At 37.7% G+C, this 16,897-nt stretch overlaps 1 protein-coding gene across 2 annotated transcripts; it reads right to left on the reverse strand.

The window, feature by feature from the left end:
* Positions 1-1,979: 1,979 nt before the first annotated feature.
* lamp1b (lysosomal associated membrane protein 1b) lies at positions 1,980-12,168 on the reverse strand. 2 transcript variants are annotated; one of them, XM_041807423.1, is made up of 7 exons: positions 12,059-12,168; positions 11,807-11,960; positions 6,840-7,021; positions 6,621-6,749; positions 6,386-6,452; positions 4,304-4,471; positions 1,980-4,213 (listed from the first exon to the last, which is right to left on the reverse strand). In XM_041807423.1, the coding sequence occupies exons 2-7, from the start codon at positions 11,865-11,867 to the stop codon at positions 4,074-4,076; spliced, it is 747 nt and encodes a 248-aa protein (XP_041663357.1). In that variant the 5' UTR covers positions 11,868-11,960; positions 12,059-12,168; the 3' UTR covers positions 1,980-4,073. The 2 variants fall into 2 exon arrangements, with proteins under 2 accessions (XP_041663357.1, XP_041663356.1); XM_041807422.1 differs by having other exon boundaries at positions 11,807-12,168.
* Between the last annotated feature and the right edge of the window lie 4,729 nt (positions 12,169-16,897).

A 16,897-nucleotide genomic window follows, 5' to 3' on the forward strand; every position in this document is an offset into this window, starting at 1 on the left:
TTAGCTATGAAGTCTGATATTACTTTTCTAATGGTTTAGTTCAGTGTGTCCATCCACATTGTTACCAAAAACAGGTCATCCATTTTAAGAAATGGGTTTACATTTTGAGAGTTATATAAAATGGTTATATGCTACAGCATAAATAAATAGAATTCATTTTTTGATGCTTTGATAAGAGCGGTTATGATTTAAGGTAAAATTTAAATATGGTTATCACAGCTTAGCTTTACATTGGACCATGATTTTTCCGACCTCCATGGGGCCCTGAAAGCTTTTATCCCCCCTTTATGGACAGCCTTGCCTAGATTAAAAGTACTGCAGGACTGTAGGCTGAGGCAGAGTGATATATGTGGTGGAAAGTGTAAGTGATTAAACTCGTGTATTGTTGCTAATGGAATACCAATTATCCAAACCAATCGATTAGTCTGACAAAACAACCAGCATACAGTATATTTCCTAGTCTTAGGGTAAAATTCTAAATAAAGAGCTCCTATTTAAACCTAACTAATTTTACAGCCAGGAAAACAAGAACATAAACACTCCATTACTGCGATATAGAACAATGCACTCACATTACAAAAGGTATCATAATACCAGAATCAGCTTTATTGGGCAAGTATGCTCACGCCAACAAGGAGTTTGACTCCAGTTAGCTTTGCTGTCGATGAGCATTAAATATGAAGATAGAAAAAAATCGAGGAAAAAAAAAAAAGAAAATGAAGCTTTAAATATGTTCTAGCTTGTGTTGGGTATTTTAACCCTTAGAGGTCCACTGGCTATTTTGTTAATTTTCTTTTGACAAAATAAACTACTCATACAATGTATACCATGCTCATGTTTAATATAACCTTTTTCAGCACTACCTCAACTTTATAAACTGAAAACTATATATTTTTTAAGTTTAATTTACTGTACTAGATATAAGGCCTCCAAAAATCACAACACCCCACAAAAACGGATTTTTATTCAAGATATTGTCATTTTAAAAAGAAATTACAACATGCTGAAATTATGAAAAAAACACCAGTGTGAGTCCTGTACAGCATGGTCCACTGTGCCCTATGTGTAACGTTAATTTTTATATCCAATTAAAATGATCATATTTCCTGTTTTACTTGGCCTATTGCCATTGCAATGTGTGTGAAGATTGCAAGAACGCTGAATAGACATGAATATAGATATAAAATATGCAACGATGTAGACAGATTTACATCAGACTGATAATTTACATAAACTGGGGAAAATGTGTATCTGAGGTGAAGCATAGGCAACTTTAGTGCAATTTTTCAAACAATTATTTTATTTTGATAACATAAGATTAGACAGCGCCCTCTGCTGTTAAAAAAAGAGTACTTTAACTTCATCATCAAATTAATTAAACTGTCCATATTTTTCATTCATTTTAACATTATTTCACTGTCCTTACATCAAAACTGAATTTTCCTCTGCTTTTGTTTTGATTTTTTAAAACTATTTTAAACTTGGGTTTTTTGTCTCTTGTGCTGTTTTTGTTTCTTCTTTTGCATTTTCCTTTAGCCAGTGATGTCTTGAGCTCCCCTCGTCAGTTTATTCTAATAGTCACCTTTTGACAAGTCTTCAAACTTAAAAAGCAATCAATGTGCCAAGATATATTAACTTATTTAGCTGAAGCAGTATTTTTAGGTCTACTGGCTTTCTTCAGGTATCTATTAAAATGTCTTTTACGCCAAAGACATAGAATAAGATCTTAATCACAACCTTAACTAAAAACAGTTTTACTATTTTTTTAACTCATGAAACAAGTGCACATTTATTACAGTACTTTACAAAATAATGTTGTTCTGCATTCTTTAATATGTTGAAACGCATTTCAACATTTCTAGTGTCCCATTTATTCTGTTACACGGTCCTTTTATATTCCATAGTCTAAGCAAACAAAACCAAATGGGAACAGGTCTGACTGCTGATGAACTGTATGAAGGCAAAACAAAGTCAGACAGTATCGTTCATTCACTTTTATTGACCTCTCCTTTAGAAAACAGTTCAAACAAACACATTAAAACCTTATTAAATCACTACATGGATCTTTAGATGAGGGAGGAACATAAAAAACAAACATCTGTATTTTTTCCTACTACATCAATTGACGCATTTTCATGGTGGTAACAGTAACAGTACATGAAGGCTTTGTGAGACATAGAGAGAATGTCCCGAGCATGACGGCGGCGCACAGTGTCAGTGAGCAAATGAGTACCTCTGTGGTATTGGCTTTGCTTTAATCCCATCTCTGTCACAGCTGGGAAGGCACTGATGAACACTGACCAGAGCGTTTTGGCCACTTTAATCATTTTACTTGGGGCTGCTACTCAAGACTTAGTGCAACTTCTTTCACTTTAGCAATCCAAACCCCAAGTGGGCAAATATTCAAAAACAGAAGAAAAAAAAATAATAACACCCAGTGGACCGAAAACACCTCAACATTATAACACTCTAACAGTGATGTCCTGAGCTATTCGAGCAGCAAAACTGTACCGGCACTCTCATAATTAATTAAGCTATTCAGTTTGTTTACACACTGTAACAGCAGAATCCAGAAGAGTGGTAACCATTGCCTCAAAGTAGATTCTGACACTTTAGAAAGCTGCAAAAATTAGACAAGAAGTTGAGCACCAAGGATGTAAAGATGTGCTCAACTTGCAATGCTGTCCGTTTCCTGATACAGCGTCAACAAGATGACTTTATCAGGACTTTTTAAAAAAGACTGAGGTCAATTCATAATAATTTCTTACTCCACACCTCTCGACCCAAGCTATTGATGTCAAACAACAGAGGCTAACAGCAGATAGCACAATCTGCTGGTCAAGAAGGGTACTGCAATGTGTATTTTTCGTTAAATTGATTTAAATTGTGTATATTTGCACTGATTTTAAATTCTTTCCTTCTCTATGCAATGCATAATTACATCCATGTGCACCACTCTCTAGCCTTCATGGTGAGAATGAAAATAAAACTAGGACAGCTTTAGCTTAGCTTAGCATCCATAGATAGAGAACTCCCCCAACCAATACCGAGAAAGCACTTCCAAACACCTCATTTAATTAAATCAGTGCAAATTATGAAGTGTAAGAGCAACACATTGATATACTTGGATGCAAAACTCCTTGTAAAATATCAACATGTTGTGTGCATACTTGGGTTTTCCTGCTAGATTTCAGTACCAAGGTAGGCAAGTTTTCCTCACTTGTTTCCATGCTTTGTGCTGAGCTAAGCTAACCTTAGCATCCACTGGCTGTATCCTCATTTTCAGCAAACATAAGAGCAGTACTGATCCTATTTTCTAACTCGATGCAAGAAAGCAAGAATGCTTTTTTCCAAAAATGTTGACCTATTCGCATTTTCAGTCTCCATACAAAATTAGTTATGTAACGTTGAAATAAAAGGAGGAAATCATCACACTGAATCCTTCCTTAAGTCGGCTTTCTTCCAGAGGAGACTCCTTGAATTTCTCCGTTCGGATTAATTCGACATGTTTTTTCCTGTATACTTGGTGCTATTCAGAGGCAACCTGATGTTTATAAAACTCTCTGAAGGGGATTTAATTGAACAAGCTACAATATTCCCTTTATATTACAAACCTTAACCAGAGCGAGACCACTTATAAAGGTCTCCCAAAAGCAGAAACACAATAAGAAAAGCTACAGAGGCAATTCCCTGAAATCCCATAATCCCTCAAAAATCCTTTCACAGAAATCATAAATAGAGCAAAATAACTGAGAACTCGTACAGACCCTCTCATCAACATTCAAACCCTGCTTTACTTTACTAGGTATCTTTACTTGGAGTTTTCCTTATGTCATTGCAATCTCTGACAAAGTCCTCCTTCTTTAACTAAAGGTCAGTTCAGAAAGAGCGGATTGATCTGCACAGAGTGATAGTGACTAGTGTTACTGATGAGGGCGAATAACAGCATATACAGAGGCAGGGGGGATGGAGGATGGAGAGAGGGTGGAGTGTTAAGTCTTAGAGAACAGGGGTTAATCTGGAGTAGGGGGGCAGGGTTTAGTGCTCTGGCCTCTGCAAACATTAAAGTGACCTCAGATGGTCTGGTAGCCTGCGTGGCTCCTCTTTCTGCCGATGAGGTAGGCCAGCAGCACGATGAGGACGAGGCCGGCTAAAGCTGCTCCGACAATGATGGGGATCAACATGTCGTCTTCATCCAGTTGGCACTCCTCGGCTACATGATAAGAAAACAACAGAGAGGATGTGTGGGAAGACGAAAACAGCTGATTCATTCATTTTATCCTTCTAGATAAGAAGCATTTACCTGCTCCAAACTGGCCCCCGTTCAGACCGAACGGCTGCACCTGCAGCTGGAAGGTATTGATGGACAACTCCTGGGTGACATCTAGAGTTTGCTCCTCACGGCACATGTAGGAGTAGCCAAGGGTGCCCTGCAGGTAGTTCAGGCTGTTGTTGTGGGTCGAGAAGGGTTCTGTAGCCGAGGAGAGCAAAGAGAGGAGGCAAAAAATGATTGGAAAAAGAATACCATACAAAATTTTTCTAACTTAAAAAGTGACAGAAAATAAGCTGGAATGGCCACAACTAAACATTCTGTTAAATGTGCTCAAAGTATGTCCAGTGAAAGTGTTTCTGATCCTGATTGTTTCAGACTTTTACTCTGATTGTCTGACAAGACTAAGATGCAGTTTAAAAACACCCCTCGCACAAAGTTTAAAAATCAAACATAAAGAAAGTCTAAGGCTGCCTACCAGGGTTAGAATTTATATTTTTTGTCTACCTGCCTCTGTGGCTGGTGATTCAAACATCTACCGGCCTGAAATTTTTTATCAGCCACTATTTTTTAACATGCATTATTATTTATTAATGTATAATATAATAATCAAGGCTTATAGTATTCAACTCAAAGGTAATTTAATAAGAGAAATCTGATGCATAAATTATCCAAGCTCTCACTAATTGTACACAAATTTGTCCTGTATTCGATCAAGTATTTGCTCTGCTGTGCTACAGTGGCATTGTAAATTATCAGGCATTTTCCTTCATTATAAGTGTCGGACTTGCTAAAGTTTAATATTTTCTGTGCAATTTCTGCAATCTTATGGAAAATTTTTGCAACCAGCTTGTGAAAGGGTCCTGGTTGAACCAAACTTCTTCTATTTGAGAATTATGGAGACCACTGTGCTCTTGGAAAACCTGAGTGCAGCAGAATTTTTTTGAAGCATTCCCGGGATCCGTCCATTGCAACAATCCTGTCTCTGAGCTCTGCAGGAAGTTCCTTTGACCTCATGGCTTGGTTTTTCTCTGGTCTGCATCGTCAACTGTAAGGCCTTCTACAGGTGTGTTTTTCCAAATTATGTCTAATCAATTTAATTTAGCACAAGTGGACTCTACTCAAGGTACAGAAACATCTCAGAAAGGACTGAGAATTAGGAGGAACCTGAGCAAAGTTTCAAGTATTTTTGCAAAAGGTCTGAATACTAATCTCAATGTGATATTTCAGTATTTTATTTAAATAAAATGGAAAAACAAAATCTAAAATTCTGTTTTCACTTCATCGTGATGGGGCACTGAGTGTAGATAAATAAGAGAAAATGTTTTTGTACTGTAGCATCAGGCTGAAACATAAAACTGAAAAAGTGAAGGGGGTCTGAATACTTTGTAAAAGCACTGTATGCCAGTGAAGAACCATGGATTGGCTTATTTGTGCAGAGGATGAGACATTGCATGAGATGAGAAAGGGCCGTTGAACATTTAATGAAGCTGGGGTGTCACTATTGTACACTCAGCCTTAAAATGTATTGCCTTTATTAAGGCACTAATCTTCTTTTGCTTTCACATCCAGAGGCTTTTTGTTTTCTACAATTGGATAAGTTTATTTTCTTTGGTTAAGCCGCAACAATTAGAACCTCAGGGTGATGCCCTTTGACATTCATTAATGTCAGTAGTTTCTCTGCTTTAGTGATTTAAAGCAGAGGGTGTCTTTTCTGGCAGTGCTGTGTCATCTTCCAACAGTGTACTACTCTTCTTCCTTTGTTTTGTTGAGTCTGCTTCCCTGTTTGCTGTTTCATAGATGTTAGCAGAGTTGTTAGCATTGCACCAAAACTGATAGAGAATACGCATACTATCACTGCCTAGTTGCATCACTTCATTCTGATATTTTAACCAAATTACATTCAGTTAAAGAATATTACAGGGCAGATAATGTACCTCGTGTTTCTGATAGGGATGTCATTCATGTTTAGGTTCATAAATAACAACTGTAGTAAGTCATCGTGGAGCTACCGCCCCTTTGTTTTGCACCAACAATGCCCGATTACACAACAGAATCCTTTCAAATCTGATACAAAACAGCCATAATAAGCGCTGGGAGTTTGAGTGCACTCACCTTTCATGTCTGGCCAAGCAGCAGACAAAGACACTTCACTCAGGTGGTACTTATTGGATGTGGTGTTCTAGAGGAGAAAAGCAGGAACAAGTGAAGTTGGTCACAGAGAAGTAAATCATCTTTACCTTTAAGCAGTGGCTGCCATCTAGTGGCTGCTTTGGTTATTACATATAAACAAGAAGATATTTGTCACAGAGGATTTTGTGGATGTGGTCATGAGATTTGAGTGACTTACCAGGGTAAAGAAAAAAGTCAGGTTTGTCTTATCAGCATCAGTTGTGAGTCGCAGGGAGGCGCTGTCTGCCTCACATGATCCAGAGCTCTTGGTAGCATTGGGCTGAAGGTTTACAACATCCTGCAGAGTCTGGAAACAATGATGCAACAGTTAACGCTTCACACCTAATGTCAAGAACTTTAGCTCTAATTCCATGAACATCAGTGTCTGTTTAAGCACCTTATTCTGGGAGACGGAGTTGAAAGTGACGTTGAGCTGGAGACCCATAGAAGCCAGTAAACAGGCAGTACCATTGCTGCCAGTAACCAGGTAGTTCCCTTTGTCAGGTCTGCCAGGGTCTTTGTGTGGGGCAGCGGTGGTCGGAGGGGCTACAGTGGCGAAACCCTGGTGCAGGATGGCAGCTGCAAGAGAAAATGACACAAGACTGTGATCCCTAGCATTGCAGGATGCTTCATAAACACAAGATTTCATCCGAATCAAATCTGAGACTTAAAGGAATAAAATCATTATTTATTACCAGACTTCTTTATTTAAATACACAAAGTGGGCATCAAATTCTTAATAATACCAGGATTTAAAGTATGATAGAATATTGTCCAGGTACCTGATCAGTTCTAGAAAGCGCATTTTCTAGTTGGTGCAGGAAGCGCCCGCAGAACACACGCATATCACCGGATACCAGACGTATGCGTATTCTGGGACCACTACCAGTGCAAACAGGGAGAAAGCGCACTTTTAAGTGCATTTCCCTCATTATCAGAAATGCATGCATGAAAACAAAACGCTGGTTTTCTGTCTAGTAAATACGTCTTATGAGGTCCCTTTTTTTTAACAGAGTCCTCAATTCAAAACAAGAATTAAACAGTGGGGACTGGGGGAGCTGGGCAGTGTGGGTCTGCACTTTTTATGTTATTGTTTTGATTGAGAGCCCCCTGGTGGTGCAATTACATAGTGTGCATTTAAAATGAACGTTATCATGTTAGCCTGACTGAAATTGTACTAAAACAACACAGCTAGAGAATGCACTTGGATCTCAGTTTTTCTTATCATTTATACACCTTATGCCTGCAGCACACAAAAAGAAGAACATGGTCAAGAACAACAAAGTATTTTGGTCAGATGATACCAAAATATGCTTTCTGCCCATCAGACAAGGTGCTATGTTTGGTGGGAACTAAACACTGCACATCACCACAAACACACCATCCCTACTTTGAAGCATGGTGGTTGCACCATCATGCAGTGGGGATGCTTCTCTGCAGCCGGCCCTGAAAGGCTTGTAAAGGTAAAGGGTAAAATGAATGTGGAAGAATACAGGAATACGGGGGCAATCTTAAGTCTGCCACAGATTTTTTAAATCTTCATCAATTTCTTCATTGTTAAAGGCCCCACACATGGCAACAAATAAACAGTGATTCTACTTTTTGCTTTTTTCATGAAGTTTGTGGTGTTGAACAAGAGGATTAACTCAGCACACCACACACTAACAGATTCTGTTCACAGACTACCAAAGTCTCAACCTGGTCAAACATGACATTAGAGTGAAGAAGCTAGTGTAGTTAGCTGTTAGCTACATGCTAAGTCCATTATGATTGCTATTTCAGCCCAGCTCCCTCCCTTGTCAATTTGTCTGTGGTATGTTTTACATTTCAGGTTGTTGAACACTCATTTTGTTGCCACAAATCAACAAAATTCTCCTCCATTTCTGACTCCCATCCAACTAGATACTTTCTATTTACCAGTGCAACCATTTACTATCATTGCCAAGGCTGTATTTTTTACTTCCTTCCTTAGTCAGCCTGCTTCCCGATTTAGCTATTCCTCCATGTCATGTCACAAGCCTCCTCATGTCTGCTCGGCTGTCATCAGTGCTTACCACTCACAACCACATTTCTGATTTCATAATCCTAAAAACTATCTGACAATCTGGCCTTTTGGTCGGAAAGGAGGGATGCAATAGTGTAATTCAACCAGACAATCGGGATGATTATCATGTAGCGTGTGGCCCACTTAAGACAGATCACACTGGACAGGGTGTTTTGTACATGCCACCAGCCTTTGACTCAGAAGTCAAACATCATAACTACTTGGCATAGCAGCTTTGAATCTTACCATAATTTGGGGGAATGGCATGTACCACATTTGTACCAAAAGTAGAGAAAGGAAAGTGTATGAAATTTATCGATCTGTAAAGTCTGTCCATGTTTTCACCATTTCACAAACAGCCAGTTAGCAGAAGGTAGCTTTCTTGTTAGCAAAATAACATTAAGATGGCCCCACAGTAACTACATAAAAGAGGGCACCTAGTCTAACAGAGGTAGACATGCACTCGTCAATAAATCCATTCTCCCTCAGTGCATGTTTACTAAGACAGTATTCCAGCTAAATATCCTAATCCGTTGCTCAACTAAACTGTGCGTGTAAACAACTTTGCCTGAGTATGTGAAAACAAAGGGATTTGTTTTTGTGGTCTGAAAGCATCTTTATAGTTAAAATAAGAAACTTCTCAGTTGGTTTCAAAGACCTTAAAGGACCTGAAACTGCTTTATTGTTTTTTTGAAAAACTGTAAAGATTATAAACGGTTAAATCTACACCACCACATATTTCTTTTCTATCAGATCAGGTGATTATACAAGACGCAAAGTTTAAAGTACAATGATCCAAATCTGAAATGTCATGAAACCTGATTGGTGTAAAATGAAAGACCTCCTCCACTCATAAATATGTTGGATTTTTTAATAAGTCTCTTGGATGTCTGAGCTTCACTGTGCAGGATCACGTGTTAGCACACTAGCAGACTTTGACAATAGAAGAGTGTTGCACAAGAAAGACTGTTTAATCTGAATTTCTTAACCCACTGAGTTTAAGACTGAAAGTGTGCATACAGGATTTTGTGACAGAAGCCTGCCTTTATCAGATATGCTGCTAACAGCATGTGATGTGGAGACTTTCCACAGCATGTCAATCAAGGGGAACTATGAAATATCACTAAAGGCGGCTTCGGTTCAAGCAATCATCATTTTTACACATAGATTCAATTAACAGTATAGTAAATTTTAAGACAACTACTTTATGGTGCTTTCCATTTACCTCAAAAATGGAAGTCAGACCTGGGAATAAGTTTACACCCAAGTTGACGGTGCTCCAGTTACTACAAACTGGTAATTCAGGGTACCATAACACCTACAAATCCCCCAGTCTGAATTGCAAGTTAAGGCCTAATTCAGGGCAATGTATCCAAATTAAGAGTCTCATTTTCTGAGATCAAAAGGAATGCACCATTACTCTTTGTAAATGTATTTACAGGCACTAAATAGTTAGCCGCCTTTGAGCAACCACTTGGCGAAATCAGTGAGGAGAAACGTGCCTTTTAACAGGCACAAACACCTCAAGCAGATCCAGAGCTGGGCAAAGAAAGTGGGGCAGCATGTAAGCCTTTAAATCTAGACTTTTTTAATTAGTGACAAGGAACAGGTGCTTTTTCAGTTAAATTGGGTCAATTTATTTTGCAGAAACTATATTACAAACAGATCATCAATAATTGTATTATTGTTGTTAACATGGCACGCTGCGTTATTTTACACTTTAAGCTATTAGTACTAGATCTTCACCATGAACCTGCTTGCCTACATGTACAGCTCCTCCATGGTACCTAATGGGGTTTTTTATAATTATTTTTCAATACTTTACAAATTCTATTTCATCATATTTCAGTTTCAGAATTGTTTTAATAGTGCCTTTAAACACCCTTTAACATCTTTATTCTACTTTCCTGTTTTGCATTTTGCGCCAAAATGCAAAGATCAATAATTGATATGTAAACAAACTTGGCAGTATTTTTATTCTGAAACAGAAACAAAATCTCTGTGTTAAATTAGGATTATTGTTGCTTTTTTTGTTGCTTAAATTTTGAAAATGCATTCGATAGTGGGACATTTCTTTGGAATTTGTGAAATTTATTTTTCTATTTTTATTTCTTATCTATAATGCTGTTTTTATTATAGCCCACAAACTTTAATCTCTTAGCACTTTTGATGGATGCTGTACATTGAATACTTTTGGTTTGATCTTGTGCTGTGAATGTCATAACAGCTCTGATGCTTTTACATAAAGATATTTGAAATTGAACATTTATTTTACACACCTACTTTTGTTTTGTTCCTACATTTAAGCGAGTGTCTACTGCCCGTACCTTGGTACTGTGCATAACAGGGAGTGCAACTTGATACCGTGTCAAATTCCTTGTTATGTTTACATACAAAAACTTGGCTGATGAAGCTTTTAACTCTAGCTGAACTTATGTGGCTCAAATACAGCAGAAATACAGTCTAACTGTAATAACAGCATACTAAAATGTTTTTTTTTTCATGTTTCACTTGTCTGGACAGATTCCCATTAGTTCCACCCACTATATCATGAGTAGGAGCAACTCTGATGACCTACTTTCTCTTTTTTTTAAATAAATAATGCTGTTTCTGTCTTAGAGATTTTGTTTTCCCAAAAACCAATGGTTCATCGACTTATTATTTCAATTAAACCTTCTATAAAACATCCTTACGTTTATTTCTTAAGAGGTGAAGGTGATGAGGCAAATTGCCAACAAGACTTCCAGACTGACCCTTTGAGCCAAGATCGATGATCTGTTAAACTGAGACTGGATATGACTCTTCAAAACATGATTAGCATTTTTTTGGTTGAGACAAAAATCATGCGATGCTAGGCTGACTTGCATTTACACCTGACAAAACTATCAGTGCGTGTACTGTAGTCATAACGTGTTTAAATCTTTTAGTAAAAACAAAGCATCCAACTAGTTTTAGGCAGGTGTTACGGTTCAAAGAGTGACCGTGTTAACTAGCGACTTTCAGTCGAAGGCGCCTGTAACTGTCGAAGAACATCGGGTTAAGACGTAGTGTCCATGTGAAAGACTTTTTGTTTATTTTACCTTTAAAGACATATCTCATGGGTAGTTCGATACCGTAATTAAAATATAAACTTCAGTTATGACTCTCTCCGTCTTCAACATCCGTTGTGACTGCAACTGCAGACGCATTAGGCTAAAAGTCACCAGATGAGACGGTCACTCTTATGACCATAACACAGATGACCTTCGAATTTGGCATCGTTATTGTTTCGTTGGCCGATTAAACATCAGGAGTGTCTGTTACATGGGGGCTATACTCACCTAAAATCACCTGTAATGTGACTCCCAGACACCATGACTTGACACCGTTGATCTGCGTCATGTTTCAGGGTTTCTCTCCAGCTGTTTTGAAGCGCTCGTCTAGGCGAAATCTCGGCAACAGCTAGCTTGGTGAGGCTGTGTTGTGCTAGCTAGGCTAACGTTAGCGTCACAACAAACAGAAAGAGAAAATTAAAGTCAAACGCACTGATATTTTTCCAACGATAATACGTCCTCCCTAGTAACAAAACTCACAAACGTTCTGGTTAATAGTGTAAACTTTTTCTCAAGCCTTGCCAGTGCTAGCTGTGAAATCAATTCAGCTCGCCTTGTTACAATTTATCGCTGCTGCAAAAGACTGACATCAGGATCATGTGACAGACGGTTTAAGAAACACCCAGAAGGTCACGTGACTAAACAGCAGCGGGACACCACCTCAGAGCTCGCTTATATTTTCCTCATATTTCCAACCTTCAAAAGCGAAAATCATCACTAGAATAAACACTGAGAATTTGTGCATACCAGAAGTTATTCTTCATTTCTGGTTAACATTTGAGGGTGTAGCCCATAGGTGTCGATGACATGCTGTATGCCGCAACAACAGACTTCTTACATCTTCAGCAGCGAAGATGATCAATGAATGCTGCAGAGTTCTGAATGCAATAAGTGACTTCTTGTTTTTGTTTTTATCTGCGTATATCAGCAGAACCTATAAAATTAGCAAAGAGATAATAACTTTAGCTAACATAATGGCAAAAACAACATAACTCTAAGTTTACTGACAGCAAGGGTGCTCATAAGAGGGGATAAAGGGGAGATCTTTCTGGGGCCCAACTAAATTGGGGGCCCGTGGAGGTCAGGAAAATCAAGGTCTATTGTAAAGTAAATCAAGTATTTAACCTGAACAATATAACCGTTTTCAAAATCCAAACCCTTTTTCTTAAAGGGGACATATTTCACTCTTTTAACCAAGTTTATATTGTTCTCAGAGGTCCCCAAAACATGCCTGTGAAGTTTGTTGCTGAAAAAACACTCTAGTGTTGAATTTTTGCATGCCTAAAAACCCCTCTGTTTCAACCCTCAGAACGAGCCGTTTCTGTGTCTGTAAATGGTAATTAGCTGTCTGACTCCGCCCCTGACCACACCCCTCTCAGGAAATGGATGTGGCACTCCTGATGTTACAGACATTTTTATGCAAAGTTAAGGACCTGATTGGGATTCAAACCATTAACCTCCCAGCTCTAAGTTAGCAGGGTAACCCACTGAGCTATCCAGCATCTCAGCTGGCAGCTGAGAGGAAGATCAGGAGAGGAGGGTGGAACTTTCTTCCAAGCGGGGAGGGCCAACCAAACCTGGGGGCAGGTGCTTACTCCCCATGTGACATCATGAGGGGACAGCTGTGAATTCTGAGATTAAAGTCAGAATTCTGAGAAAAAAGTCAGAATTCCAAGAAAAAAAATCAGAATTCTGAGATTAATGTCAGAATTCTGAGAAAAAAAGTCAGAATTCCAAGAAAAAAATCAGAATTCTGAGATTAAAGTCAGAATTCTGAGAAAAAAAGTCAGAATTCTGAGAAAAAAGTCAGAATTCTGAGAAAAAAGTCAGAATTCTGAGATTAAAGTCAGAATTCCAAGAAAAAAATCAGAATTCTGAGATTAAAGTCAGAATTCTGAGATTAAAGTCAGAATTCTGAGAAAAAAAGTCAGAATTCCAAGAAAAAAATCAGAATTCTGAGATTAAAGTCAGAATTCTGAGAAAAAAAGTCAGAATTCTGACTTTATTCTTCAAATTTAAAAAAAGTCTCAATTTTTTTTTTCAGAATTCTGAGATTAAAGTCAGAATTCTGAGAAAAAAAGTCAGAATTCTGAGAAAAAAGTCAGAATTCTGAGAAAAAAGTCAGAATTCTGAGATTAAAGTCAGAATTCCAAGAAAAAAATCAGAATTCTGAGATTAAAGTCAGAATTCTGAGAAAAAAAGTCAGAATTCTGAGAAAAAAGTCAGAATTCTGAGATTAAAGTCAGAATTCCAAGAAAAAAATCAGAATTCTGAGATTAAAGTCAGAATTCTGAGATTAAAGTCAGAATTCTGAGAAAAAAAGTCAGAATTCCAAGAAAAAAATCAGAATTCTGAGATTAAAGTCAGAATTCTGAGAAAAAAAGTCAGAATTCTGACTTTATTCTTCAAATTAAAAAAAAGTCTCAATTTTTTTTTTCAGAATTCTGAGATTAAAGTCAGAATTCTGACTTTAATCTCAGAATTCTGACTTTTTTCTCACAAGTGGAAAAAAAAATTCCTCTCAATTTTTTTTTTTTCAGTGGCCCTAATACTCTTCCGTAATAAAGCAATGAAAACTGGATCACAAAGTGATTGATCCAATATCTGTTATCAATGATGTTAAAACCTTTTAGCTGTCTGATCTTAACCTACAAAGAGATCTTACCTCTTTCAGGCTTTCTCTATACTGTTAAAACTGATGAGTTTTTACAGCGAAGTCTTTTACTTGTAGAATATCTCCATTGCAGTATGGGCATGTTTGCTTATGTAAAGGAGCTGTTACTCACAGGACGATGATAATCACTTAATTTGGTTCAAACGTTTGGACGTCTGTGTCTAATTAAAAGTCTCTGATGCCAGACCTCGCTCAGAGGTCCCCAAACATTTTGCATCCCTGTGTAAAAATGTCATCTCCTCTCTTTAACCCGACCTGGCCTCACTTATCTGACTGCTGGCTAAAAAGCCTCCGTCAGTGTCGCAGATGAGTGTGATTATACAACCTGAGACAGACACACAGAGGTCTCCTGTCTGTAACCCTTTCCTTTACAGAAACACACTAACATTTAAGTATCACAGGAGCAGCATATCTTTTGACCTTTTGAACACACTGTTACTCAAACAGGCTAGAACCAGCTACAAATGTTGAGTCAATCCCTCTCCAGACAAGATAAATACAGTCTCACAGCCATCCAGCTCTTATTCTCAGATTGTTTTGTTGTTAAGATGCAGTAGTTACAACGCATTTAAAAGTTCTCACATACCTGAAAATACCCAGAAGAGAATGTGAACGTTATTTCTGCAATGTCTCTGTAAAGATTAAGGGTCACGAAATAATATAATCCACCTAAATTACAGTGCATTCACAAACACGTTGTAAGAAAGCTCATACTTGCATTTCCTAGTTTGCAGAATTATGTTTTAAAATTGTAAGTGTGACATTTTAAAACTGCCAAGGCTTGCATTCAAATCAGATAAGATTCTTGTTCCAACCTACAACTCTTATGACTTTGATCAGCACCTGATGAGAAGTGATCTGAGAGGAAATGCAGCGTGAATAAACAACTTGCAAGGCAGTAAAAATAGCACAGATGAAAAACTAAAGGTGACTAATGAAATTACCTCATACAGCCCACCTTAACGATTACTACAGCCCACCAGCACATGTTAAGGAAGATGTTTTATGTACTTAAAGATTGGCTGAAATTCTCAAAACAAAAACTTAACTGGGCTTAACTTTATTTTTTGCAGCACTTTATATACATAAAAGCATGCAGCCCTAAACCTCAATCTTCTTTTCAGCGCTGATAGACCCTTTCCTGATGTGTAAGCTGCCTGAACCATAGGCACTAAAGCAACCTCATACCATCAGAGATGCAGGCTTTTTGACTGTGCACTGATAACAAACATAGCATCTGTGCTTTCTAAAAATAATGTCAAATTTTGATTCATCTGACTACAGAACAGTTTTCCATTTAGCCTCTGTTCATTTTAAATGAGCTTTGGCCTAGAGAAAATGGTAGCATTGATGGGTCATGTTAACATGCATGAGACGGCTCTAATTTTGATTTGTGGATGGCACGACCAACTGTGTTATCAGACAATTATTTCTGGAAGTGTTCCTGAGCCCACACAGTGATTCCAGGCAGATTCATGCCTGTTTTTAATACTGTGCCACAAATTATATTTCAGAACATTTTAATGAAAATTTTCCACAGTTTTTGGACAGTTTTGTAGATTGGTGAACTTCTGCCCATCTTTACTTCTGGGAGACTCTGCCTTGTAAAAATCCTCCTTTTATACCCAGTCGTGACAATTAACATAATCAGTCGTAAGATGCTCCTCCAGCTGTTTTTCATTGTTACCACTTACTTTTCCAACCTTTGCTGCCCCGTCCCTACTTTTATGAGATGTGTTGCTGCCATCAAATTGAACATGAGCCAATATTTTTCATGAAATTCAACATCTGAGTTTTATCTGATATGTTGTTGTTTATACTCTATTGTGAATAAAAATGGTTTATGAGATTTGTTAATCATTGTATTCCGGTTTTGTTTACATTTTACACAATGACCCAACTTTTTGGAATTGGGGTTGCAGATTGTCAAAGTCTCATTTTTTGCATTTGAGAGTCCACTTTTTGCATATAAAACTGATTTTTGTTGTTGTTGCTTTTTACTGTCTTGAACTAAGGGTCATTGACTGCCTGTTTGGATACAAACCTGCTTTTATTTTGAAAGAAATTAAGGAACCTCAGATCAAAGCTTAACCATAGAAAAATGAACTTGTTACAGATTGAAAAGTAAAAAGAGTGAAAACATCATGGCTGCAGGGAGAGGTTGCAGTGATTTTATTTTATTTTTTTAGATAATGCCCTTATTATGGACCTGAAACACAAGACAAATAATGCATTACTGCTGAAAGCCTTAAAAATAAATGCATTATATTAAAACTGCATAATATTTTAGAAATAGATATACTAAAATGAGTGAAAGGTGGGTAAAAACACCAAGAGCACTTGTCATTTTGACATCATGGGGCTGTGAATCGCAAAGAGAGAAGCTTGTATGGTAATATTAAAGACTGAAGTATCTGAAGACCTCAGGGGTCTGGCTGGAATGAAAGCAGGTCTATGATGTTTGAGGGAAAAGGCTGTAAAACTGTAAAACAAAAGAATTAAACAACAAATCTAAAAGAAACAAGAAGTCTGTGTTTTTTCTAAAGTGGGGCCACAGGTTCCATTTCCTTCTTTGAAGGTCCAAACTAGCTCAGGTAAACACTCGTTCAGGACACACACATGCATAGAAGAGCTCCACCCTTCTG

Source organism: Cheilinus undulatus, linkage group 15 (assembly GCF_018320785.1).
Source record: "Cheilinus undulatus linkage group 15, ASM1832078v1, whole genome shotgun sequence".
NCBI lineage: Eukaryota > Metazoa > Chordata > Actinopteri > Labriformes > Labridae > Cheilinus > Cheilinus undulatus.

Coding starts and splice junctions, on each gene's coding strand:
- lamp1b (XM_041807423.1), bottom strand. CDS start 11,867: ATGACGCAGATCAACGGTGTCAAGTCATGGTGTCTGGGAGTCACATTA. Junction 6,453..6,620: donor TGACTTTTTTCTTTACCCTG/GTAAGTCACTCA, acceptor TTTCTCCTCTAG/AACACCACATCCAATAAGTA. Junction 4,214..4,303: donor CGGGGGCCAGTTTGGAGCAG/GTAAATGCTTCT, acceptor CTTATCATGTAG/CCGAGGAGTGCCAACTGGAT.